The 27,600-nt window shown below is 40.8% G+C and overlaps 1 protein-coding gene and 1 long non-coding RNA gene across 2 annotated transcripts; both read left to right on the top strand.

The window, feature by feature from the left end:
• Nucleotides 1-168: 168 nt before the first annotated feature.
• On the top strand, nucleotides 169-21,823 carry LOC308286786 (uncharacterized protein). The gene is made up of 4 exons (XM_080727912.1): nucleotides 169-187; nucleotides 1,438-3,626; nucleotides 3,721-3,929; nucleotides 21,557-21,823. Exons 2-4 carry the CDS (start codon nucleotides 1,440-1,442, stop codon nucleotides 21,624-21,626), a joined length of 2,466 nt encoding a protein of 821 aa, XP_080584038.1. The 5' UTR covers nucleotides 169-187; nucleotides 1,438-1,439; the 3' UTR covers nucleotides 21,627-21,823.
• Nucleotides 18,655-20,666, top strand: LOC308286787. Its single transcript, XR_013962120.1, has 3 exons — nucleotides 18,655-18,771; nucleotides 19,449-19,653; nucleotides 20,438-20,666. It is a non-coding gene; the product is annotated as an uncharacterized lncRNA (long non-coding RNA).
• Nucleotides 21,824-27,600: the final 5,777 nt, after the last annotated feature.

Raw genomic sequence — 27,600 nt, 5'->3', positions numbered from 1 at the left:
TAATTGTTTTTCAACGCTTTTCAATTGCCTAAGGTATACTCTTATTCTGAAGAGACTACCACCGGGAAGTCTTATATTCGCCAGCTTATATTTGCCCAACCCTTCGCCAAGTGTCGTAAGAAGGAACTTGTAACAGGTGCTTTCACTTTCATTTATTTCGAAGTTGGAACACCACGGCACAGAGTGAGTGAGTCTCCTACGTTTATTACAGTAAATTGGCTACTCAATGTATAATTATTTTCAGACTATAATTGGTCTAGTAGAGGAAACAGACAGGGCAATCGTCAAATGGCATTAGAATTTGTTTAAATGCATACTAGGCCTATGGCTATGGATCCTCCAAACAGTCTGCAAATTGCAATATAGGACAAAGACCTTTAGGCTGGCATAATCGAAAATATCTGAGCAAAAGTTGAGTACTGTAACTTAAAGGTGGTTGCACACTGCACTGCGTGTTTCATTTGCGTTTTGGAAATCCGAAAGCCGTAGGCCAGGGAGAGAGAGGAAAGAGAGAGAGCAAGGGACTCTAGGCCAACTGTTAATCGGGCCATATTTGTTTTCTTCTTTGATGACTTTTTTTTGTGCTATTGATGAAATCCTCTGCATAGTAGGCCTACTGTGATATGATAGATGACAGAGTACAGCAACTTGCAATGGGCCTGGTGTACAAGATAGCCTACACTACACCACTATGATACCCAAGTACCTGTCAAAATACTTTATAAACATTAAGGATGTCCATAATTATAACACCAGAGGCAGCGCCACAGATCACTTCCAACCCAGAGTAAAAACCAACAAAGGGTCAAACTCGTTTTTCTGCTATAGGCCTACCACCAAAATGTGGAAAGCCTTACCGAAGGCCATAAAGGAGTGTGGATCACTAGCATCCTTTAAAATTGCCCTGAAAAACCACTTACAGGCAGCAGCCGTTCGCAACTGGTAAAAAAATGAACCTAGCCCAACCCTACCCTCCCCTGCCCCTTACTGTTTGTTTAGACTTACTGTTTTCTTTTTTCTTTTTCTTTACATATCTACTGCATAGTAGGCTACTGTGTTCTATTTGTCTGTCAATCAATGTTATATGAGATACTTCAATGGTTTCCAGTGGAAATAAGCTTAGTCTTTTCATGGATCTCCTTTTAGTAGACCTTGTACCAGTGAACTGTACCGTCATGAAACTGTACCTTTTCCTATGCAAACTTCTAATAAAGTCTTCAATCAATCAATGAATATATCCGTCTGTCATTCAATGTTGTTTGGTGTAATTGTATTCAACACAGAACAACACATCAACATTTTAAGTCCATAATTAATTTCTATTTATCTGAATGAAGTATGTTAGTGATGTATTTTAGTCAATACAAGGGGTATTGTATACACTATTGTATGAATTAACCTTTTCTTTTTTCTTTTTTCTTTTTTTCCATTGTGTAGAAATGGCATCCAGCAGCTGTCGCTTGTCTGAAGATCAGTTCCTGTGTTCTATCTGTCTGGATGTGTTCACTGATCCAATCACCACTCCATGTGGGCACAACTACTGCAAAACCTGTATCACACAATACTGGGACAGCAGTGTTGTGTGTCAGTGTCCTCTATGCAAAGAAAGCTTCGATAGGAGACCAAAATCCTCTGTTAATAAAGTCCTCTCAGAGATGGCTGATCAGTTCAGGAATTCTAAACATTCCAGCACAAACCTGGAACCTGCTAAACCAGATGAAGTATCCTGTGCCTTCTGTACTGAGCCAAAGCTCAAGGCCGTGAGGTCCTGCCTGGTGTGTTTAGCCTCCTACTGTGAGGCTCACCTGGAGCCTCATCACAGAGACACAGTGTTTAAACGACACAAACTAATCGACCCTGTTAATAACCTGGAAGACATTATGTGTAAGAAACATGATAGACCTCTGGAGCTGTTCTGTAAGACTGACCACACGTGTGTTTGTCAGTTCTGTACTGAGGGAGACCACAAGTTACATCAAACTGTATCTCTGAAGGAGGCATATGAAGGAAAGAAGGCTGAGCTGGGAAGGATGGAGGCTGAAGTTCAGCAGATGATCCAGGAGAGACAAGTGAAGATTCACGAGGTCAAACACTCAGTAGAGCTCAGCAATAAAGCTGCAGACAGAGAGATAGCAGACAGTGTGAAGGTCTTCACTGCTCTGATCAGCTGTATTGAGAGAAGCAAGGCTGAGCTCAGGAATGTGATTGAAGTGAAGCAGAAAACAACAGAGAGACAGGCTGAAGGCTTTATTAAAGAGCTGCAACAGGAAATCACTCAGTTAGAGAAGAGAAGCTCTGAGCTGAAGCAGCTCTCACACACTGAAGACCACCTCAAACTTCTTCAGAACTTTACATTCATCAACACCGCTCCATCCATCAAGGACTGGACGAAGGTCAGTGTACGTCCATCTTCATATGTGGGGACTGCGAGGACAGCTGTGGATCTGCTGAAGAAGACACTCGGTAAAGAGATGGAGAAGCTGAGTTGCATGCAGACTGAGATGAACATGAGAAGGCCATCCAAGAGTGTGGCCGAAGTCCGCAAGCCCAGTGCTGGAGCAGCCACGGCGTCCGGAGCTACAGCTGCAGGAGAGACCAAAGAAGATTGTCCTATATGTATGGAGAATTGTCCCCAAATGGAAAAACTAAAATGCGGCCACGAGCTTTGCAAGGACTGTATGATACGGCTGTTGGAAACCACAGGGCCCACTTGTCCTTTGTGTAAAGACGTCTTTGGGAAGCTCGAGGGAGATCAGCCACACGGAACCATGACATGGCATTCTGCTAACTTCCCCCTGCCTGGATTCCCTCGCTGTGGCACGGCGTCCGGAGCTACAGCTGCAGGAGAGACCAAAGAAGATTGTCCTATATGTATGGAGAATTGTCCCCAAATGGAAAAACTAAAATGCGGCCACGAGCTTTGCAAGGACTGTATGATACGGCTGTTGGAAACCACAGGGCCCACTTGTCCTTTGTGTAAAGACGTCTTTGGGAAGCTCGAGGGAGATCAGCCACACGGAACCATGACATGGCATTCTGCTAACTTCCCCCTGCCTGGATTCCCTCGCTGTGGCACGGCGTCCGGAGCTACAGCTGCAGGAGAGACCAAAGAAGATTGTCCTATATGTATGGAGAATTGTCCCCAAATGGAAAAACTAAAATGCGGCCACGAGCTTTGCAAGGACTGTATGATACGGCTGTTGGAAACCACAGGGCCCACTTGTCCTTTGTGTAAAGACGTCTTTGGGAAGCTCGAGGGAGATCAGCCACACGGAACCATGACATGGCATTCTGCTAACTTCCCCCTGCCTGGATTCCCTCGCTGTGGCACGGCGTCCGGAGCTACAGCTGCAGGAGAGACCAAAGAAGATTGTCCTATATGTATGGAGAATTGTCCCCAAATGGAAAAACTAAAATGCGGCCACGAGCTTTGCAAGGACTGTATGATACGGCTGTTGGAAACCACAGGGCCCACTTGTCCTTTGTGTAAAGACGTCTTTGGGAAGCTCGAGGGAGATCAGCCACACGGAACCATGACATGGCATTCTGCTAACTTCCCCCTGCCTGGATTCCCTCGCTGTGGCACGATAACCATCGACTATAACATTCCAGGTGGAACACAGACGGTAAAAACCTGTAGTTGAGAAATTTATAATCATACAGTCTGCTGTATGGTCATTGTGGGTATATTAATGCATTTTAAACACTCGCCCTGTACAGGAGAAACATCCCAACCCTGGAAGGTACTATCACAGCACTCAAAGAACAGCTTATCTACCGAACAACAAGGAGGGCAACGAGGTGGTCAGGCTGTTGAGGAAAGCGTTTGACCAGAAGCTGATCTTCACCGTGGGGACCATCGGGTCTGATGACCAGGTGACCTGGAATGGCATCCCCCACAAGACCAGCATGAGTGGAGGACCAGAAAGGTATGCAGTACTTGTGTTAAACATTGTTTTTATGAAGTGTTTCTGTGGGCGGGTCCACACATGATTTATTATTATATTATATTATATATTACTTAATTTGCAACATTGTTTTCTCACTCAACAGTAAACAAACCAACTTAAGTGTGTACAGGGTATATGCACATTACTAAAGTGACAAACCTTTTTAATACCTCTGAAATCAAATAGATCAAAAGAAATAAGCTGCATCAAAATATACAATAAAAAACAGTCATACATTCCCCAAATATCATTGCCTCAAATAAGCTGCAAAAATGTTGAAAACAGACAATCTATCTACAAGCTCAAAACAAACTTGTAGATCAGCTATTTTCACAATATTTATCTATGGAGCCGAGTCAAACTAAATGTAATGCCTAAACTCCTACAATTCCAAGTGATTGTCAGGGTGGGCGTCCCTAATTCAAATTTGATTCCCGCTGCTGTAAGACTACTGTGATTTCATGTGATCTGAAATTACTTAAAAACCTTCATCCTGGTGTCCCTATTCTGGACATGCCGAAATAAATCCTAAAAATGTTAATGTTTGAAAATGGCAGATCTACAAGGTCACAGTGCATCATGTTGCGACATATTCTATGTAACCTAGTAGATCTGCTATTTTAGCTATATGACAAAGTATATCATGCTTAAGTGGGTGCTTAAATGAGAATTTAGCATGGCATTTTACTCTTTACTGGGGAAGAAACATGGGAGTGTGATCATCACAATGTTTGTTGAAATAATACTATAATATAATAATGCTATGATACTGAATTCTTCTGATTGGTGCATCGTATATGTTGTTGTATCGTACAGCAAAGAGTAGATTTCTAAGGTGCATTGACAACACAAAAACATACTTAACAGACAAAGTATGAAAGTATGAAAAAGTATAGTATTTAACTATATAAATGTTAATTTTGTTACATTATTATTGTGTATGATATGAGCCGCTGTAAGTGATTACTCTTTTTCTTTTCTTAAGTAGTTCTTTATTCTGATTGCTATAAAGTGTTTGTGCAGTAACGGTGATCTCACCATCCTTCCAGCTCTTTAGTAAACAAAATACATTTTCAGGTCAGGATACCAATTTCATCCAATCAAGAGAACTCGTACAGGATAAACAAGTTAAATAATTGATGGAACTGGAACACTAACAAAAATAAAAGCTTGGGTACCGAGGTGCTAACTCCTGATTTTAACCCAACTGAAATTGTATTTTCTGTTACTATTTTAAGAGCTGCAGAAAGCTCTTACTGAACAAACACTCTATATAGCATGCTATGTCATGAATATCATCTATAATAGCTATTATTGGAACGTAGAGCTTTAACATTTTGACTATTTGATTTAACAAAGCAATATCACTTGCAGCACCTTTCATTTCCTTGCTCAGTAATGTTTTGGTTGGTGACTTTGGTTTGTTTCAATGCTGCACTAGTGTGGTTGCCCTAGTAACAAGACTATATAGTAGGCCTAGACTTTATTCTTGTAACCACAAAAGTTTGCCAGATTACTTGTCACACTCGAGTCATATGTCAAATTGACCGTCTTAATCGGTGTGCTTCCAAGTGATACGTTGTTGTTGAGATAATGTATTAGTGAATTCATTTTCCCCATTACCTTGAAGTGGAAAATGCAAAAATGGCAACCACACATGCAATTTCCCAGAATGTCATCTTTCTGATTTCTAGTTTCTAAGTTGCTCTGGACTACAGCACATCAGCTCATTATCAAAGATTTAGTTGCTCTTTGTTGACAGGGACATTATTTGTGAATTGTGAGTACACTAAATAAGGGAGTGGGGAGGCCTAAAATGACATCACAACAATCTTCATTATGTTGGACTTGGCTTTGTTGAACTCTTGATTCTTAATTAATTTGTTAATAAAAGGATTTCTGTTCTGCCTCCTGTCTACCTTTCTGTTGAAGGCAATAAAATCTTTTTCAAGGCAATAATTTGTGTCAAATTGTTTATTTCTTTGTTTAAATGTTATGCTGTTAAATGAGCAGGACCAATAAGAGAATGTATAATATCTATTCAGATAATAGGTGTCACTGTTATCTCCCCACTTGTGTAACAGACAGCACTTCTGTTAGTTAGCAGAGAGCAATCTATGTGATGAGAGTGAGACACAGCTCTGTTAACACTCTATTCGATTTAATTTATTCTATTTTATTTTAATGATTTGTGTACATAGGCCTACATTTAGTCTTGATTTATGTTTGTTGCTTCATGTTTGCTTTGGCAATGTAAACATATGTTTCCACACCAATAAAGCCCTTTGAGTTGAAAGAGGGGTGTGTGTGCCTTTGCCTCCTTGAAGACAAGGCCACACAATATAGTGGATGTCTTGTGTCATACTGACATTGGATAACATTTGGCCTGCAATTGACACAGGTTTGGAAGTAGGCTGCTAGGCTCTAGTCTTCTTTTTTTTTAAAGATATTTTTGGGGCTTTTTCTGCCTTTATTGATAGGTGCACAGTAGGCTGACAGGAAACGGGGAGAGAGATTGGGGGGGTGACATGCAGCAAAGGTCGTCAGGATCGGGACTCGAACCCGTGACACTCCAAGGGTTAAATTACCAGCCTAGGTGCCTGGACCACTACCTTGTGGCCCAGGCCTTCTAGGCTCTAGTCTTGTGGAGTGCCCATATATTACCCGTTTGTCACATACTGTATATAATAGGCCTGTCACTGCAGCTGGTGGAGAACAGCTGTGCAGAGAGTGAAATGCACAATTTGCTCTCACCCTTCCTGTTCACTCTCTATACATCGGACTTCCTCTTCAATTCCAAGACCTGTCATCTGCAGAAGTTCTCAGATGATACCGTGGTGGTCAGCAAGATCTCGGGTGACAACACGGCTGAGCACGATGGTGTGGTTAGGGACTTTGTGCAATGGAGCGAGGCTAACCATCTCAGGCTCAACGCAAGCAAGACCAAGGAGATGGTGGTGGACTTCCGCACCTCCAAGAGAGTCCCCCCGGTGCCAAGCACCATTAACAGTGAGGTGGTTGAGCTTGTGGATAACTACAAATTCCTCGGAGTACACCTGAATAGTTCACTGGACTGGTCGGACAATGCACAGGCGATTCACAGCAAGGGGAAAAGCAGGCTGTTCCTCCTGAGAAGACTGAGATCGTTTGGGGTGTGCAATAGGATGCTACAGATGTTCTATCAGTCTGTCATGGCAAGTGTCCTCTTTTTTGGTATAACATGTTGGGGTGGCAACAACAGAGCAGGTGACACGTTTAACCTAAACAGACTGGTGAAGAAAGCAGGCTCTGTCGTCGGGTCCTCTCTGCAGGGGGTGGAGGAAGTAACCAGTGTGCGCACAGCGAGGAAGCTGGATTCCATCTTGGAGAACTCCTCCCACCCCCTCCATCTAGAGATCACCAGTTACTGGAGTAAGAGAGGAAACGACCGCTTTACCTACCCAGGACGGAGATGTGAGAGATTAGGAAAATCTTTTGTACCGGCTGCCCTTAAGCTGTACAACGAGACACATAACGGACGCTTGAAAAGGTCTCCCTTCCTAACTTAGACTGACGGAACCTTTGCTGTATTGACATTGACCTCTAAGGAACTATTGCTGTATTGACTTTGACCCAAAAGGACCGTCCAGGAAGAGTGCTCATGTGCGTCTTGCGGTGACACGCTTCCTAGTTTCTTCTTTTTTCGCACTGATTTTTTTTTGACTTTGCACTATTAGTTTGTGTTGGTAGTTTCTGAGTATTTTTGCTTTGTTTAACAATGACAGTGAGATACTTGTTTGCACTAACTAGCATTGACTGCTATGGTCTTTTTTGCAAGACACTTTATGTATATATACTTATATATTATTCGCCCCCTCTATTGATGCACCTTCTCTTTATTGGTACTGTACTGCTCTTTTTTTTGTTCTCTTGTTTCTTTCCCTCTTATCTATTTTTTCTTACGTCTCTGTAACTTTGTAAATAACTGTATACTGCTGTGCTACTACTGGACAACTGAATTTCCCCCATGGGATAATAAAGGTATCTATCTATCTATCTATCTATCTATCTATCTATAATTTCCATGATTTTGTATGCAACCTTTTCAGTTTTTTGCATATTTGTCTGCAAAAAATAAATACAATATGTTTCAAAAGTAGCATACCAAGTTATCCTTCCTTTAGGCTATACATTTCCTTTTAATAAAATGTACATTTCTTAGATTTGATTGTTTTATTTTACATGCTTCTCATGCCAATAAAGCCCCTTTGAATTTAATGTAATTGAGCCGGATGCAGTCTCTTCTGTACACTGCAAATGCTGTGTGGGAAGGCAGAGATGTATAACCTTTTATTTATTTATTTTTTTAAACTGACTCTCCGACTCTCATCAAACTTTGTGCTTCATGAGACCTGGAGACATCAGCTGATTATGATAAATCAATATCCTTTCACCACCACCTTATAGCCTACCTTGTGTCTGGAATCAGGTCACTTGTCTTGTTTATCACAGAGTTCACTCACTGGCAATGTAAAATGTTGATAACGCTATAAAACGGATGGACTTTGATCAAAAAAGGTGGCATGCAGCGGCAAAAAGAACAATCAATGTTGAAGGGTAATGAGAGATAAAACATTGTTGGAAAACCTTTCATGGGGTCGGCGATAGGGCCTTTCTGTGTGGATTTTGCATGTTCTCCCCGTGTCTCCTATAGGGTTGATACCCTCACAAAAACATGCAGTAATCCTGGTCTCAATAATGCCTCCCCCTGGCCAGCCGGGGCGCTTGATGGAGGGGAAAGGAACTGGTTGGAATAACGTGTTCCTTCCACGCGCTACGTCCATCCCGGGGGAAATCCCCCCTGTCAGGTGAAAAGAAACGACTTGGACAACTCATGCATTGAAGGAAGCATGAGGTCAGTCTGTTGTCTCCCCAGGCGCGGCATAGGGAGAGCAGAGCCCAGGATTACATAGGCAATTGGCACTGGGTGAAAATGGGTTGCAAAATCGTGGGGGAAAAAAAAGGAAAACCTTTCAGCTCTTCTCAGATAACATTCTATCCAGACCAGGCCTAAGGTCCCTAATTCTTCGTTCCAACATGGCTTAGGGGAGAACCGGGGTAAGATGAACCACTTTTTGCTTATGTTGCCCTGGAAGCAAGAAAAAGTGAGATGGCAGTAAGTTCAAAATATCTAGAAATATCTCTGAAATTATAAGTAAGTGTCTATGACAAAGGACCATAAAAATATGACAAAGTAGTCATGTGGTTCAACTTGCCCCAGGTGAGGGGTAAGTTGATCCAAGTAAAGGGGTAAGTTGAACCACGTGATATTCTAAGCTTTAACAGTTTAAACTTGAACAAAGAATGTATTTACTTATCAGAAATATTTTAATATAAACACATTTCCCTTTTGCAAAGGGATTTTTTCTTATTTCCTTTCCGTAAGAAAAACTATAAAGTTTGTTATTCAGAACCTTTTAATATTTGCAATTATTAATATAATATTAAAAACTTCTCTTAAATTAGTGTATTCATCAAAATGAAAGATCATTCACTCATAATTTGAGTATAGCAAAGACCTAATAAAAAATATGAATGGTGATTCACATAGTTCAATTTACCCCAAGGCATGTGGTTCATCTTGCCCCAAGGCCACCATTTTGACAAAACCTGCCTAGCTTAATGCTTAAGGCTCATCTTTAGCTAAATGATTCACATGGTTTCATACATTGGGATATCACCAACATGCATGATATATACGTTTAGACCTGGGTACATTTGTTTTAACATAAAAATCATTTTACCATAAAAGTCAAAAATGCAAACCTGCAAAAAAGCACTTTTTGGGGTAGAAATATGCTTTCCACTTTGCCCATGTGTCTGTCAACTCTACAGCCAGGTGGAAATGATGTTTGTGTTCTTATTTTAAGGTCAAATGACAACTCATGTGTATAGTTTTAAAGATAAAGGGGGTGGTTCATCTTACCCAGCGGTTCATCTCACTCTGTTCTCCCCTATATGTGATTTACATAGCTTAACGACAAAAATTCTCCCTTTTTCCTATTTCATCATTCCTTAATTATGTGTAAATCAATGTACACAATTCATCATACCATTTATCGAATTATTTTAGCTTTTGTGCAGAAACTTTTTTTTTTACACTTCTCCCGGTTATGCCTTATCTTATCAGGCATTTGTTTTACCACCTAATCTCAGTCGCCGTAGGCCCGGTCGCTGCCAAAATGAGCACACACTCCCTGGATGCCAATTCAGAACCTCTGACCCCCATTTTTCAAATGGGCCAGTTCTAGCGCCACCATGAGGCCGGTATTCGCAAAACACATTTCTTACAGATTTTGTCTCCTGGATGCCAATTCAGAACGTCTGACCCCCATTTTTCAAATGGGCCTGTTCTAGCGCCACCATGAGGCCGATGTTCGCAAAACACATTTCTGTACACTACTCTTACAGATTTTGTCCAAAAATCCTACAAATCGGTAGGCAGTATCTCAACAGTCATGTGATCGACATGGTCTGGAAGAACATATGCCACCCTTTTTATATGCCTATTATACAGTAGCACCACCAGGACGCCTGGCCTGGTGGAGAGTAGACCTGTGCTCGGAAGAGCACTGCTTCTAGTTAAAACTTTTTTTTAACCCAGAAACGTAATTTGCATTGTATATGTTCGTTTAGATGCTTAATCTATATTTTTAATGTGCATATCATGCGCAAATTAATTGTTTTCAACGTTATCCAATTGCCTTAGGGATACTCTTATTCTGAAGAGATTGACCACCGGAAGTCTTATATTCGCCAGTTTATATTCGCCAAAAGAAAATAGCTTGGAGTGAGTGTCGTAACTGATTGATTGATTGATTGATTGATTGATTGAAGAATTTATTAGAAGTTTGCAATAGAAAAAAGTACAGTTTCATGACAGTACAGATCACTGGTACAAGGTCAACTAAAAGGAGATCCTAGAAAGCCGAGGCTTATTTCCACAGGAACCACACTTTAAGTATCTCATATAACATTGAAAGACAGACGGATAGAACATAGTACTTTATCTAGGATAATATCAGTTTCAAAAGCATAACATCAAATACAAAAGGCAGAATACAAAGAAAAAGGGGGGGGGAGCATGGGGGCTTAGTCTATTTACAAGTCACGGGTAGCTGCTGTCTGAAGGTGACTTTTCATACCAATTTTGAAGGAGGCTAGGGATTTGCTCTCCTTTAGGGCTTGTGGAAGGGCGTTCCACATGTTGATGGTATAGCAGGAGAACGAGTTAGCGCCTTGTTTAGTGTTAAATCTACGCTGATGATGATTAGTGGAGCTGCCTCTGGTGTTATGATCGTGAACATCCTTGACCTTTAAGAAGTAGTTTGTCAGGTACATGGGAATCTTGGAGGTGTAGTGTATCTTGTACACCAGGCCCATTGCAAGATGCTGTACTCTGTCAGCTACTTTGAGCCACCCCACGCTTTCGTGGTGATGCTCGGTAAGGTGGGTCAGAGGAGGGAGACCAAGCACAACCCTAATTAGTTTGTTTTGGGCTGTTTGGAGCTTTAGCTTTAAGGCAGCTGGGGCGTCGCGATACCAGACAAGGACTCCGTAATCAATGAGGGGCCCAATAAGAGCACCTCCTAGTGTCTTTCGGGATTTAATATTGATCAGTGGGGCAACTCTTTGCAAGAAGCGAATTCGTTGATTGACTTTATTGATTACCTTGGTGGTCATTTTTTCACTGGATAGGTTAGCCTCCAGGATGCAACCCAGGTAGCAGATGTGGTTTTTTCTTTCTATCACAGTGTCACCTACTTTAATTGTGAAGTTCTCAACTAGGCTAAGTAATGATGCTTTCACTTTCATTATTTGGAATTGGAAGTTGGAACACCACGGAGTGAGTGAGTCTCCTACGTTTATTACAATAATAGTCATATAAATAGGCTACTCAATTAGATATTTTCAGACTATAGGCCTAGTAGTGGGCTAGGTATAGTAGACGAAATACTGACATTTGTTTCAAAAGTATTATACCAAGTTATCCTTGCTGATAAGTAGATTTATAGGACCTTATAACCTTATAATTAAAAGCTCTGATAGTCAGAGTTATTTTTGAAAAGTAAAAGACGCGAAGCCAAATATGAGATGAGAAAACGGGAGTACAATAAAGTTGGTTTATTCAGAGAATGCATTCCGAGAGATACAGAGAAAATCAACAGTTTACATACAGGAATTAAGTCACTCCCCTCAAAGGGGAGAAAGTGAGACATCAAAGAAAAGGGTCCTGTGTACTATCTTTCTGTACCAGGCACCAGGTAGCACAGGGCTGCAAGTTGATGAACACAGTTCAGGTTTAAGGTCAAACTGACACAGTTTCAGCCAGTTTATGCTAGTGGAAACTCAAATAATATAATGAGCTATCTTTAATGACAAGACAAATGTAAACACTTTAAACATACAAATGTTTAAAATAGAAGCAAACTTTAAAACATTCTTTTCACTTGCTTACATACATTTCCTTTGTATAAAATGTAAATGTCTTTGTTTCATACATTTAATTGTTTTATTTCACACTTACTTTGGCAATGTAAACCTTTGCTTCTGATACCTATTCCCATTTGAATTTAATTGAGCAGTCTCTGTTCTGTGACGTGCACAACACATGATGTGTGGGCAAGCAGAGATGGAAAAACTCACCGTGCTTGATGATACCTTTGGAGACATCAGCTGATTATAATAAAATCAATGTCCTTCACCACGACACCTTGTACATTGTATAGCCCCCAGGCAGCATTCCCTTCTCCATTGGCTCTGCCCCCTCCATTGACTCTTTTAAGTCCAGGATCAAAATTCAGTTTTTACTTGCAAGCTTTTGAATTCTCCTGATATGTTGTTTTGGCTTTTACCAGTATGTGTCTTTGTTTTCTCATTCTTGCATGATTCAGCCAATCAAACGCAGGCAGGGCGGGCCCATTTCACACCAACAGCGGTGTGTGTGTCAGCAGAGATAAATCTCTACAGAAATATCAGATCAACACTACAGACAGGTGGGTTATTTTCAGTCCTCGACACAGAAAACAGTCTACTACATTTTAAGTGCATGGCAGTGTTAAGTTTGACAGCAAATTTTGATTTAAAGAGTTTTCTTTTAATTTAGTTTTAGTCATATTTTAGTCATCTGAACATTTTTTGTCGACTAAATATAAGATTTTCGTCAATGAAACGTAGGCTACAGTTTTGATTTAACCCTGGTGCATGGTATATAATATTTCAATGCATCTTAATGAAGTATTTAAATGAGGTAGAGCCAAGCATGTCTGCATTAGGTTTCTCAACATAATACATGTGCTGTATACTATATTATGGTATGAATTAAACATAGTATCCGTCAATAAATTCCCTTTTGCTTTTATTCTCAGTGAATAGGAATGGCGTCAGCCAGCAGTCTCCTGTCTGAAGAGCAGTTCCTGTGTTCTATCTGTCTGGATGTGTTCATCGATCCAATCACCACTCCATGTGGACACAACTACTGCAAAACCTGTATCACACAATACTGGGACAGCAGTGGTGTGTGTCAGTGTCCTCTATGTAAAGAAAGCTTCGATAGGAGACCAAAATCCTCTGTTAATAAAGTCCTCTCAGAGATGGCTGATCAGTTCAGGAATTCTAAACATTCCAGCACAAACCTGGAACCTGCTAAACCAGATGAAGTCCCCTGTGACTTATGTACTGAGCCAAAGCTCAAGGCCGTGAGGTCCTGCCTAGTGTGTCTGGCCTCCTACTGTGAGGCTCACCTGGAGCCTCATCACAGAGTCACAGCGTTTAAACGACACAAACTAATCGACCCTGTTAATAACCTGGAAGACATTATGTGTAAGAAACATGACAGACCTCTGGAGTTGTTCTGTAAGACTGACCACACGTGTGTTTGTCAGTTCTGTACTGAGGCAGACCACAAGTTACATCAAACTGTATCTCTGAAGGAGGCATATGAAGGAAAGAAGGCTGAGCTGGGAAAAATGGAGGCTGAAGTTCAGCAGATGATCCAGTTGAGACAAGTGAGGATTCACGATGTCAAACACTCAGTAGAGCTCAGCAATAAAGCTGCAGAAAGAGAGATAACAGACAGTGTGAAGGTCTTCACTGCTCTGATCAGCTGTATTGAGAGAAGCCAGTTTGAGCTCATGAATGTGATTGAAGAGAAGAAGAAAACAACAGAGAGACAGGCTGAAGGCTTCATTAAAGAGCTGCAACAGGAAATCACACAGTTAGAGAAGAGAAGCTCTGAGTTGAAGCAACTCTCACACACTGAAGACCACCTCAAACTTCTTCAGAACTTTACATTTATCAATACCGCTCCACCCATGAGGGACTGGACAAAGGTCAGTGTACATCCATCTTCATATGTGGGAACTACGAGGACAGCTGTGGATCAGTTGAAGAAGACACTCAGTAAAGAGATGGAGAAGCAGAGTCGCATAAAAACACAGGCACACACTGCAACCTGCGGAGAGATGACTGTGAAAACCCACATGGAGCCACAGAGTGCCGCTGCTGACCCAAGAGGTCAGGAGACAGAGTTCAGCATCCCGTTCCCTCTGAACCACTTTGTGTATCTGAACCAGGCCTACTGGGAGGAAATGACACGCATCCAACAAGAGAACAGGGTTACAATCAGAGCCGAGGCGAAGGTGTCCTTTGAAGTTGACCAGAAAAACTATGGAAGTTCACCAAATCCTCAACGTGCTTGCGCGGAGTTCGCAAATCTGGCTATGAAGCACTTGGGTGATTTTGACAGCATCAACGTTCCTCTGAAGCTCGCGGATCAGGGAGAGTGGAAGCGCATGCTTCACAACATCCAGCGAGAAGAGTCCAAGCTGGTGCTCTCTGCATTCTGCAGAGAGATGACCGTGATCGGGCCGTGCAAAAATGTGGCCGAAGTCCGCGAGTCCTTACAAATAACACTGAGTGCCTTAAAAAATGCCAGCTTTTCAGCTGCAGCCTCTCAACAACCTCGTCACAAGACGACAAAGGAAACCGGCAAGGGCCCTCCGGTCTCTGGCGGGCTGACCATGGATACGATCCACTGGAAGGTAATGGCTACAAGATTTCAAAAGACCCTAGCGGACATCCAAACATGAGCGTCCACCACACTGGAAACCATGACCAAAACTGTTTCAACTGATTCAAAAAGTAGCAGATCCACTAGCAAAAGTAGCTTGTAGATCTGCTACTTTTGATTTTTTTGTGACGCTGTAGTATGCTCAAGTAGGGGTGTTAATTTACACACAAAATAAAACACACTAAAAATGTAGAATATGGAGAGTTTTTTTCCCCCAACAACAGTGAAACACAAAACAGTACTAATAAGATACCTAAGGGCGAAGTATCAGAGAACAGTAGCACCAGACACTTTATGGTCCAGTTGTTTAAGAGGCTGGGTCATTGCCCACATTATATCCTCATATTCGAGGAATATTAGAAATTCAAATATTAATTTACCAGCCTGGCCCACATGGAGGGAGAGAGATCTCTGTCTCAGTGGTGCTGAAAGACGCCAGCACTATGATGAATATTCTGACTCTAATCTGAAATGATTATTAAAACTCTCTGGCGTCTGGCATTTTGTTTTACAATACAAAATTACTACCCTTATTTCGTCCGGGCTGGTATGGTGTCGACATTAAGGCATTCATTGTGAGGATACAGTTAGTTTTACCTGAGCTAGTGCCAGCTGGTAATTGTGTGTGTGTTTGGTGACAATAATGCTTCTCACTGTGTTTTGCTTTCCGTCTCAGACTGGAGGAAGAAGGATGGATGTAGAAGTTCCTGGATGGAATCCTGGTTCTGACAGCAGACCGACCTCCCTGACCGCTCTGAATTCTGATGCACAAACAGGGAGGCCTCTTCAGTCACCTGCCGCTACACAAGGGGCGTTTAATGTGGTAAAATGTTTAATGTTTCTATTGTTCATAAAATCGCTCTGACTATAATGTAGACCCTCCTGAAAAATACAGGCAAAAATCCTTGATTTTGCAGGCTAAAATCCTTGTGAATCGATGACTTTATAAACTTTCTGCTAAAACATGCGGAGATTGTGAAATCAAGAAGTGTCTAATAATGGAGAGCGTTGGATTGTGATGTCTAGACAGAGTAACTCTCAACGTTTTATGCATGTACCAGAACTACTGAAGTGAAATAATACAGAGGAATTACAGAACAAGTAGACACAGAGACATCAGGCGTGATCTCAACTCATTCAACACGGAACTGAGTGTGTTTAACGAGCACAAGCACTTCCGGTCGAGCACTTCAGAATAAGGGCACAATGCATACAATTGAGATCACAATATGTTAACATGATGATGTATAATTAGGCTGAGACTTGGCTAAGGATGAAAAAAGTGTGTGCGTGTGTGGTGACATTAATGCTTCTCACTGTGTTTTGCTTTCCATCTCAGACTGGACTCACTGGAGGAGGAAGGATAGATGTAAAAGTTCCTGGATGGAAGCCTAGTTCTGACAGTGGACCGACCTCCCTGACCGCTCTGAATTCTGATGCACAAACAAGGAGGCCTCCTCAGTCACCTGCCACTACACAAGGGGCGTTTAATGTGGTAAAATGTTTAATGTTTCTATTGTTCATAAAATCGCTCTGACTATAATGTAGACACAGACAGATCCCTGTGAAGCGGTGACTTTATAAACTTTCTGCTAAAAAAATGCGGAGATTGTGAAATCAAGGAGTGTCTAATAATGGAGAGGGTTGGATTGTGATGTCTAGACAGAGTAACTCGCAACGTTCTATGCGTGTACCAGAACTACTGAAGTGAAATAATACAGAGGAATTCAGGTGTCATCTCAACTCATTTCACACAGAACTGAGTGTGTTTGATTGATTGATTGATTGATTGATTGAAGACTTTATTAGAAGTTTGCATAGGAAAAGGTACAGCTTCATGACGGTACAGTTCACTGGTACAAGGTCTACTAAAAGGAGATCCATGAAAAGACTAAGCTTATTTCCACTGGAAACCAGTGAAGTATCTCATATAACATTGAATGACAGACAAATAGAACACAGTACTATGCAGTAGATATGTAAAGAAAAAAGAAAAAAGAAAACAGTAAGTCTAAACAAACAGTATATACAAAGAAGGGGCAGGGGAGGGTAGGGTTGGGCTAGGTTAGTTTTTTACCAGTTGTTTTTTTTACCAGTTTTACCAGTGTTTATTAAGACAGCTCTTAAATACAATTAAAATGTCAATTAGATCTCTTGGTCAGACTTAAAGGAGTAGTTCACCCCCAACATGACATTTATTTCTATTGATTACTCATGCCATGGAGAGTAGAGTTTAATAATATATTTTTGGTTTTTGACACATTCCTAAGACACAAATGTGATAACAATAAATGTACCCCCATTGATTCCGGATGGGGACCCGTTTCGAAACATTGATTCCCATCCGGAATCAATGGGGGTAAATTTACTCGAATCAAATTTTTGTCTTAGGAATGTGACAAAAACCAAAAAATATTATTGAACTCTACTCTCCATGGCATGAGTAATCAATAGGAAAAAAAAAGTCATGTTGGGGTGAACTACTCCTTTAACTGTTGTATAATTAGACTGAGACTTGGCTAAGGATGATTAAAAAAAAAGAAAAAAGCATAATGCTTCTCACTGTGTTTTGCTTTCCATCTCAGACTGGAGGAGGAAGGATAGATGTAAAGGTTCCTGGATGGAAGCCTAGTTCTGTCAAAGGACCGACCTCCCTGACCGCTCTGAATTCTGATGCACAAACAAGGAGGCCTCCTCAGTCACCTGCTACACAAGGGGTGTTTAATGTGGTAAAATGTTTAATGTTTCTATTGTTAAAAAAATGTGGAGATTGTGAAATCAAGGAGTGTCTAATAATGGAGAGCGTTGGATTGTCATGTCTTGACAGAGTAACTCGCAACGTTCTATGCGTGTACCAGAACTACTGAAGTGAAATAATACAGAGGAATTACTGAATAAGTAGTCACAGAGACATCAGGTGTCATCTCAACTCATTTCACACAGAACTGAGTGTGTTTATTAAGACAGCTCTTAAATACAAAAAGTAACAAGCACTTCCAGTCGAGCACTTCAGAATGAGGGCATAATGCACAATGCATACAATTGAGATCACAATATGTTAATGATGATGTATAATTAGGCTGAGAGACTTGGCTAAGTGTGTGCGTGTGTGGTGACAATAATGCTTCTCACTGTGTTTTGCTTTTCATCTCAGACTGGAGGAGGAAGTATGGACGAAGAGCCTATGGACATAGAGGATTGGCCTGGTTCTGACAGCGGCCCGATCTCCCTGACCGCTCTGAATTCTGATGCACAAACAGGGAGGCCTCCTCAGTCACCTGCCGCTACACAAGGGGTGTTTAATGTGGTAAAATATATAATTTATTTTAACCAAAAAAGGGTTGTTCATACCAAGCATAATTATGTGAGGAATATTTATTGTGATGCATTTTTTGTTTTTCAGCACAGCTACGTGCTCACATGACTGGATCTATTTTGACCAATTAGATTGCTTGGTCGGACTTACCTGTTGTATAATTAGACTGAGACTTGGCTAAGGATGATTAAAAAAAAGAAAAAAGCATGTGTGTGGTGACATTAATGTTTCTCACTGTGTTTTGCTTTCCGTCTCAGACTGGAGGAGTAAGGATGGCTGTAGAAGTTCCTGGATGGAAGCCTGGTTCTGTCAAAGGACCGACCTCCCTGACCGCTCTGAATTCTGATGCACAAACAAGGAGGCCTCCTCAGTCACCTGCCGCTACGTTTAATGTGGTAAAATGTTTAATGTTTCTATTGTTCATAAAATCGCTCTGACTATACTGCTCTACAAAGGCAGAGTGCAGTAACTACGTACAAGAATTTAAAAAAAAGAATGCGTTTAAATATGTGATTATTGCAGTGAATGTGCTCCCTTTTTGAAAAAGTGGGACACAAAGTACAAGTTATAAAAAACATATAGCGCTGGTATCCTGTTTTAATGAGAAATTATGTTTTAAGTCATTTTCTAAGAGGAAGATTTTTATAATAATATTTTGCTTGTTTTTATAACTTTTTTCTAAATTGTCCCTGTCAAATAAACATAACAACAAAAAAAGAAAGAATATATTAATTCAATATTAATTATTATATTTGAATTTATATTTTTTCCTACAAGCTCACAACACCTCGCGCTGTGGGCTTTTATTTCGGCTATTTTTTTTTTGTGTACAAGTTTTCAAAGTATTGAGGGTTTAAGTGGTTAACTGTCTGAAAATATACTTTAACATGAATCCAACACAAAGCTACACATTGACGGTGCTGTCAAACAAGTCTAAAAAAGTTGAATCTGCATCATACAATGTGTAGTGGGGGGTCCCTGCTTCAGCTCTCTCTCAGCTAGGGGGTTCTTGGCCTGAAAAACTTTTAAGACCCCTGCTATAAAGTAGATGTGTTTACAATGTTTCTTTCAGGGTGAAGGGACTTCTAATGAAAACACAGCAAGAGCCCAATGTTTGGTTCTGGATTGGCCAAAGGATGAACCATTACGCAAACATCACCTGGAAAAGGCTCTGCAGTTTTGGTTCAACAAAAATGAAAAGATGTCAAACACAACTTGCTCCATTGAGAGTCTCTCAGATACCAGATGTGCTGAGGTCACCATTACACCTGCTTCTGGTACAGTATGTCTATTATTACCAAGTTACTAAGATTAGGGATGGGACGATAATCGCCATTATCGTTTATCGTGATAAAAAATAATCGTATCCACAACTTTCCAACGTCCCATTGTGCATCCCGCAGAAAGTGTGCGGCAGCTTCCGGCGCCGCAGCCGAGTGTGATCTACAAGCTCACAGCGGTTGCATCTGCGACGCGACGTGAGCTTGTATGTCTGCTGTTAACTGGAAGTGTCCCGCAGTTAATGCTACAGTGAATTCTTGCGGAAACAGGTGCATAGAGATTTAAATGTATGGTGAAATTTTCCTCTGTCTGGGATCAATTCACCTTTGCCGAACTACATTCCGGATATCGCGTGTATAATTTGGTAAAATGCACCTGTTATACTTTTTATTGATACTTTTTTTTTAATCTCTACCAAATCTCTTTGGCAAAAACAGCCGGTCTACAAGCTGAGCTTGTAGATCTTTTATCACGGTAATATATTTAGATTATCGCAGTGGGTAATATAGTCCTATGACGTCTATCATATCTGACATCATATTTACAAAGTTATGACAATATAATGACACATGCAAGTGTCTGACAATGTATGAAGTCACCATACTAAGGGCTCGAACACACTGTGCCTTTGATGAGGCAGTATTTTGTTGTTTTTTTTGTCTTGTTTTTTTTGTTACATTAATAATTTGGACATAGTTGGTTTCTGTCTGCAGAGATTTATCTTTTTCTCCCAGTCTTTCTTTGGATTCATTAATCATGTGGGTTTTTCTTTCTTCAAAGCTCTGGAACATCTTCTGATGTCACAAGAAATATCTCTGCCAGTAAAAGGCAAGAAAACAGCGACAATAAAGTTTCGGCCAACAACAGATTCTCCGTCTCAGCCGGCTGTTCACTCCCCATTACCATCAGCCGCACAAGATGTACGTACTCGTGGATCAAAGTTGTCAGTAGATGTTCTGCGGCTGCCGGCTGCAGCACGTAAAGACGTCTTTGGGAAGATGGAGGGAGATCAGCCACACGGATACATGACATGGCATTCTGCTAACTTCTCCCTGCCTGGATTCCCTCGCTGTGGCACGATAACCATCAACTATAACATTCCAGGTGGAACACAGACGGTAAAAACCTGTAGTTAAGAAATGTATAATCATACAGTCTGCTGTATGGTCATTGTGGGTATATTAATGTATTTTAAACACTCGCCCTGTACAGGAGAAACATCCCAACCCTGGAAGGTACTATTACGGCACTCAAAGAACAGCTTATCTACCGAACAACAAGGAGGGCAACGAGGTGGTCATGCTGTTGAGGAAAGCGTTTGACCAGAAGCTGATCTTCACCATTGGGACCTCCAGGACCACCGGGTCTGATGACCAGGTGACCTGGAATGACATCCACCACAAGACCAACATGAGTGGAGGACCAGAAGGGTATATTATATTATATATTACTTAATTTGCAACATTGTTTTCTCACTCAACAGTAAACAAACCAACTTAAGTGTGTACAGGGTATCTGCACAAGTGCACATTACTAAAGTGACAAACCTTTTTAATACCTCTGAAATCAAATCGATCAATAAGAATAAACTGCATCAAAATATACAATAAAAAACATTCATACATTCCCCAAATATCATTGCCTCAAATAATATAAGAAAGCGGCAAAAATGTTGAAAATAGAAAATCTATCTACAAGCTCAAAACAAACTTGTAGATCAGCTATTTTCACAATATTTATCTATGGAGCCGAGTCAAACTAAATGTAATGCCTACTCCTACAATTCCAAGTGATTGTCAGGGTGGGCGTCCCCAATTCAAATTTGATTCCCGTTGCTACTACTGTGATTTCATGTGACCTGAAATGGATACTCAGCCATGATGTGTGTTGTTCCCTCAGGTTTGGTTATCCTGACGACAACTACCTGAGCAGAGTGAAGGCTGAGCTGAAGGCTAAAGGCGTTGAATGATTATTACTTAAAAACCTTCATCCTGGTGTCCCTATTCTGGACATGCCGAAATAAATCCTATAAATATAAATGTTTGAACATCGTGTTGCGACATATTGTCAGTAGATCTGCTATTTTAGCTATATGACAAAGTGTATCTTGCTTAAAGTGGGTAATGAGGATTTAGCATGGCATTTTACTCTTTACTGGGGAAAAAATCGGAGTGATCATCAAAATGTTTGTTGAAATAATAATGCTACTGAATTCTTCTGATTGGTGCATCGTATGTTGTTGTATCGTACAGCAAAGAGTCGATTTCTAAGGTGCATTGATGACACAAAAACATACTTAATAGTATCCACCTGTTTCCGCGAGACTTAGCATTATTTGCGGGACACTTCCGGTTAACAGCAGACATACAAGCTTGCGTCGCAGATGCAACCGTTGTGAGCTTGTAGATCACTCTCGGCTGCGGCGCCGGAAGCTGCCTGCACATTCTGCGCAATGCACGATGGGATGTTGGATACAAAGTTGTGGATACAAAGTATGATCGTATTTAACAAAATGTTATATACATTTTTATTTTTACATTATCATTGTGTATGATATGATGATTTAAGCTGCTGCAAGTCATGATTCTTTTTCTTTTTTTAAGTAGTTCTTTATTCTGATGGCTATAAAACTAAGTGTTTGTGCAGTAACAGTGATCTCACTGTCCTTCCAGCTCAAAATACATTTTCAGGTCAGGATACCAATTGCATCCAATCAAGAGAACTCATACAGGATAAACAAGTTAAATAATTGATGAAACTGGAACACTAACAAAAATAAAAGCCTGTGTACCGAAGCGCTAACTCCTGATTTTAAACCATTTGAAAATGTATTTTCTGTTAGCCTACAATTTTAAGAGCTGCAGAAAGCTCTTACTGAACAAACACTCTATATAGCATGCTATGTCATGAATATCATCTATAATAGCTATTATTGTAATGTAGAGCTTTAACATTTTGACGATTTGATTTAACAAAGCAATATTAATGTAATGTTTTGGTTGGTGACTTGGTTTGTTTCAATGCTGCTCTAGTGTGGTTGCCCTAGCAACCAGACTTTCTTTTTCATCTTTATTCTTCATAGAGAAACCCCAAACGTTTACCGGACTACTTGTCACACTCGAGTCATATGTCAATCTACCGGCTTCATTGGGAATCGTGTGCTTGCTTTTTGCTAAGAGATACGTTTTTGTTGAGATCATTTATTAGTGAATACATTTTCCCCATTAACTTGAATGGGAAAATGCAAAAATGGCAACCACACATGCAATTTCCCAGAACTTCATCTTTCTAATTTATAGTTTTTAAGTTGCCCTGGACTACAGCACATCAGCTCATTATCAAAGATTTAGTCGCTCTTTTTGTTGACAGGGACATTATTTGTGAATTGTGAGTACACTAAATAAAGGAGTGTGGAGGGCTAAAATGACATCACAACAATCTTCATTATGTTGGACTTGGCTTTGTTGAACTCTTGATTCTTAATTAATTTGTTAATAAAAGGATTTCTGTTCTGCCTCCTGTCTACCTTGCTGTGGAAGGCAATACAATATTTTTCAAGGCAATATATTGTGTCAAACTGTTTATTTCTTTGTTTAAATAGCTCTGTTTACACTCTATTCTATTTAATTTATTCTATTTTATTTTAATGATTTGTGTACATACAATTAGTCTTGATTTATGTTTGTTGCTTCATGTTTGCTTTGGCAATGTAAACATATGTTTCCACTTGCCAATAAAGCCCTTTGAGTTGAAAGAGGGGTGTGAGCCTTTGCCTCCTTGAAGACAAGGCCACACAATATACAGAGTCTTGTGTCATAATAACGTTGGATAACATTTGGCCTGCAATTGACACAGGTTTGGAAATAGCGCTAGTCTTTTTTTTTAGATTTTTGGGGGCTTTTTCTGCCTTTATTGATAGGTGCACAGTAAAGGTTATCTGGATCGGGACTCGAACCCGCGACACTCCAAGGGTTGGATAGCCTAGGTGCCTGGACCATTTTTTTTTTAATCTTTTTATTTATCTTCAGGTGCCTGGACCATTAGGCTACCTTGTGGCCCAGGCCTACTAGACTCTGGTCTTGTGGAGTGCCCATATTCCCCGTTTGTCACATACTGATACTATATAGGCCTGTTACTGCAGCTGGTGGAGCGCTCCATATTACACTACATAGGCCTACATTTCCTTTTAATAAAATGTAGGCTACATATCTTAGATTTGATTGTTTTATTTTACATGCTTCTCAATCTCATGCCAATAAAGCCCCTTGTAATTGAGCCGGATGCAGTCTCTTCTGTACACTGCAAATGCTGTGTGGTCAGGCAGAGATTTTTTAAACTGACTCTCCGACTCTCATCAAGCTTCATGAGACCTGGAGTGGAGACATCAGCTGATTATGATAAATCAATATCCTTCACCACCACCTATAGCCTACCTTGTGTCCGGATCAAATCAGGTCACTTGTCTTGTTTATCACAGAGACAGAGTTCACTCTCTGGAAATGTAAAATGTTGATAACGCTGTAAAACGGATGGACTTTGATCAAAAAAGGTGGCAAAAAGAAGGCGGCAAAAAGAACAAAAGGGTAATGAGAGATAAAACATTGTTGGAAAACCTTTCAGCTCTTCTCAGATAACATTCTATCCATTCCAGACCATGAGGTCGTTAATTCTTGGTTCCAACATGGCTTATGTGATTTATATTAAGCAAAAATCCTCCCTTTTGCCTATTTCATCATTCCTTAATTATGTGTGAATCAATGTAGCCTACACAATTCATCAAACCATTTATCGATTTTTTAAAATGTTATTAAAACTTTATTTTTTACCCAGAAACGTAATTTGCATTTTGTTCGTTTAAATGCTTAATCTATATTTTAACGTGCATTAGGTAGCTATATATCATATTAATTGTTTTTCAACGCTTTTCAATTGCCTAAGGTATACTCTTATTCTGAAGAGACTACCACCGGGATGTCTTATATTCGCCAGCTTATATTTGCCCAACCCTTCGCCAAAAGAACATAGCTTGGAGTAACCTCGCATCACCAGGCTTTCCGCTGGGGGAAAGCCTGGTCTTCGTTTACTAAACGGGCCGTTTGATCCGGTCGGGAGCGGAAGATCTCCTACGTTTTTCTGTAGTCCAAAACGGACTACACTTTGGCCGGAAACAACGACCGGAAACAGTTTCAACCCAGTTAGCGCATGCGCAAGTCGTTAGCCATGTAGTTAGCGCATGCGCAAGTACGGGTTAAAACTGTTTCCGGTCGTAGTTTCCGGCCAAAGTGTAGTCCGTTTTGGACTACAGAAAAACGTAGGAGATCTTCCGCTCCCGACCGGATCAAAAGCCCGAAATTGGAAGCCAGCCCAGGCTAAGCTTGGAGTGTGAGTGTCGCAGGCCCGACACTCAGTGTCGTAAGAAGGAACTTGTAACTGGTGCTTTCACTTTCATTTATTTGGAAGTTGGAACACCGCGGCACGGAGTGAGTGAGTGAGTCTCCTATTATTTACAGTAAGTTGGCTACTCAATTAGATATTTTCAGACTATATAGGCCTAGTAGAGGAAACAGACAGGGCAATCGTCAAATGGCATTAGAATTTGTTAAACTTTAAATGCATACTAGGCCTATGGCTATGGATCCTCCAAACAGTCTGCAAATTGCAATATAGGACAAAGACCTTTAGGCTGGCATAATCGAAAATATCTGAGCAAAAGTTACGGATATATAACACAATACTGTGTTTTATCCGTCTGTCATTCAATGTTGTTTGGTGTAATTGTATTCAACACAGAACAACACATCAACATTTTAAGTCCATTATTCATTTCTATTTATCTGAATGAAGTATGTTAGTGATGTATTTTAGTCAATACAAGGGGTATTGTAATGTATACACTATTGTATGAATTAAAACTTTTTTTTTTTTTTTTTTTTTTTTTCATTGTGTAGAAATGGCATCCTGCAGCAGTCGCTTGTCTGAAGATCAGTTCCTGTGTTCTATCTGTCTGGATGTGTTCACCGATCCAATCACCACTCCATGTGGACACAACTACTGCAAAACATGTATCACACATTACTGGGACAGCAGTGTTGTGTGTCAGTGTCCTCTATGCAAAGAAAGCTTCGATAGGAGACCAACATCCTCTGTTAATAAAGTCCTCTCAGAGATGGCTGATCAGTTCAGGAATTCTAAACATTCCAGCACAAACCTGGAACCTGCTAAACCAGATGAAGTCCCCTGTGACTTCTGTACTGAGCCAAAGCTCAAGGCCGTGAGGTCCTGCCTAGTGTGTCTGGCCTCCTACTGTGAGGCTCACCTGGAGCCTCATCACAGAGTCACAGCGTTTAAACGACACAAACTAATCGACCCTGTTAATAACCTGGAAGACATTATGTGTAAGAAACATGACAGACCTCTGGAGTTGTTCTGTAAGTCTGACCACATGTGTGTTTGTCAGTTCTGTACTGAGGGAGACCACAAGTTACATCAAACTGTATCTCTGAAGGAGGGATATGAAGGAAAGAAGGCTGAGCTGGGAAAGATGCAGGCTGAAGTTCAGCAGATGATCCAGGAGAGACAAGTGAAGATTCACGAGGTCAAACACTCAGTAGAGCTCAGCAATAAAGCTGCAGACAGAGAGATAACAGACAGTGTGAAGGTCTTCACTGCTCTGATTAGCTGTATTGAGAGAAGCCAGGCTGAGCTCAGGAATGTGATTGAAAAGAAGCAGAAAATAACAGAGAAACAGGCTGAAGGCTTCATTAAAGAGCTGCAACAAGAAATCACTCAGTTAGAGAAGAGAAGCTCTGATCTGAAGCAACTCTCACACACTGAAGACCACCTCCAACTTCTTCAGAACTTTACATTCATCAACACCGCTCCATCCATCAAGGACTGGACAAAGGTAAGCGTCCTTTCATCTTCATTTGGGGGGACTGTGAGGACAGCTGTGGATCAGCTGAAGAAGACACTCAGTAAAGAGATGGAGATGCAACCTCACATTACGACAAAGGAGATCGGCTTGGTCTTTAAGGACCCTTCGGTCTCTGGCGGGCTGACCATGGATAAGAGCCACTGGGAGGTAATAGCTACAACATTTAAGAAGACGCTAGTGGACATCCAAACCAAGTATAGCGTGTCATTAGAGCCAGAGCAGCTCTCTTTGGATAAAGTCACGGTTCGGGTGAAACCTGCCGGCAGCAGCGCTGTAGCCAACTGCCTGGAGAGCCATGCGTTCAGAGCTCTGCTGCGTCTCTACCAGAAGGTTGTGACATCCACCATGAGCTGCTCCATACAGCTCCCCGACCAGGCCAAGGCAGTAGCAGACAAGCTTCAAGACATGTACACTCTCCATCCTGGTGTTGGCCTTAAAGACAATCATGATGGCTCCTGGACCCTCTTTGGGTTACCACAGAACCTGGGCCCCGCACTCAATGCCTTGGAGCGTGAGCTGGGTAAGCCCATGTTTAAAGACCACGACAAGAGCAAGATCGGATACGTGAGCCCAGTGCTGGAACTGCCATGATGGCTAAAATCAAACATTTTGAAAGAATGGTAGTAGAAATATTCTTACTATGATAATTATGACACTAAATGCGTCTAAATTGCTGTTGTTGAACACAACATGTAGAGAATCAGTTAATATAGTAGATTTCTTATTTGTACCACAAATGTTAACCGTTTCCTGTGCAAGTGCTGCAATTTTACACTGTTGAGCTTATAGAACCTGCCTGCTCACTCGGGATAAATGGAATATTGACCATCAGGTCAAAATTGGTGTCAGATTCTGTGTCTAGGTGAGACATGACCTTTGGACACAATGTAAAAATGTTCAATAGAAGAGCAGGGAGACAAAAGACAAAATACTACCCCAATTGTGTAAGTTGTATTGTATTTCATTCAAATAAAAATATAATTGGTACATTTTTCATCATTCTCCTCAC

This window comes from Nannobrachium achirus (assembly GCF_963921795.1).
Source record: "Nannobrachium achirus genome assembly, chromosome: 6".
In the NCBI taxonomy this organism is placed as follows: domain Eukaryota; kingdom Metazoa; phylum Chordata; class Actinopteri; order Myctophiformes; family Myctophidae; genus Nannobrachium; species Nannobrachium achirus.
The sequence above is the reverse complement of the archived record's forward strand: the minus strand, read 5'-3'. Positions and strand labels throughout refer to the sequence as shown.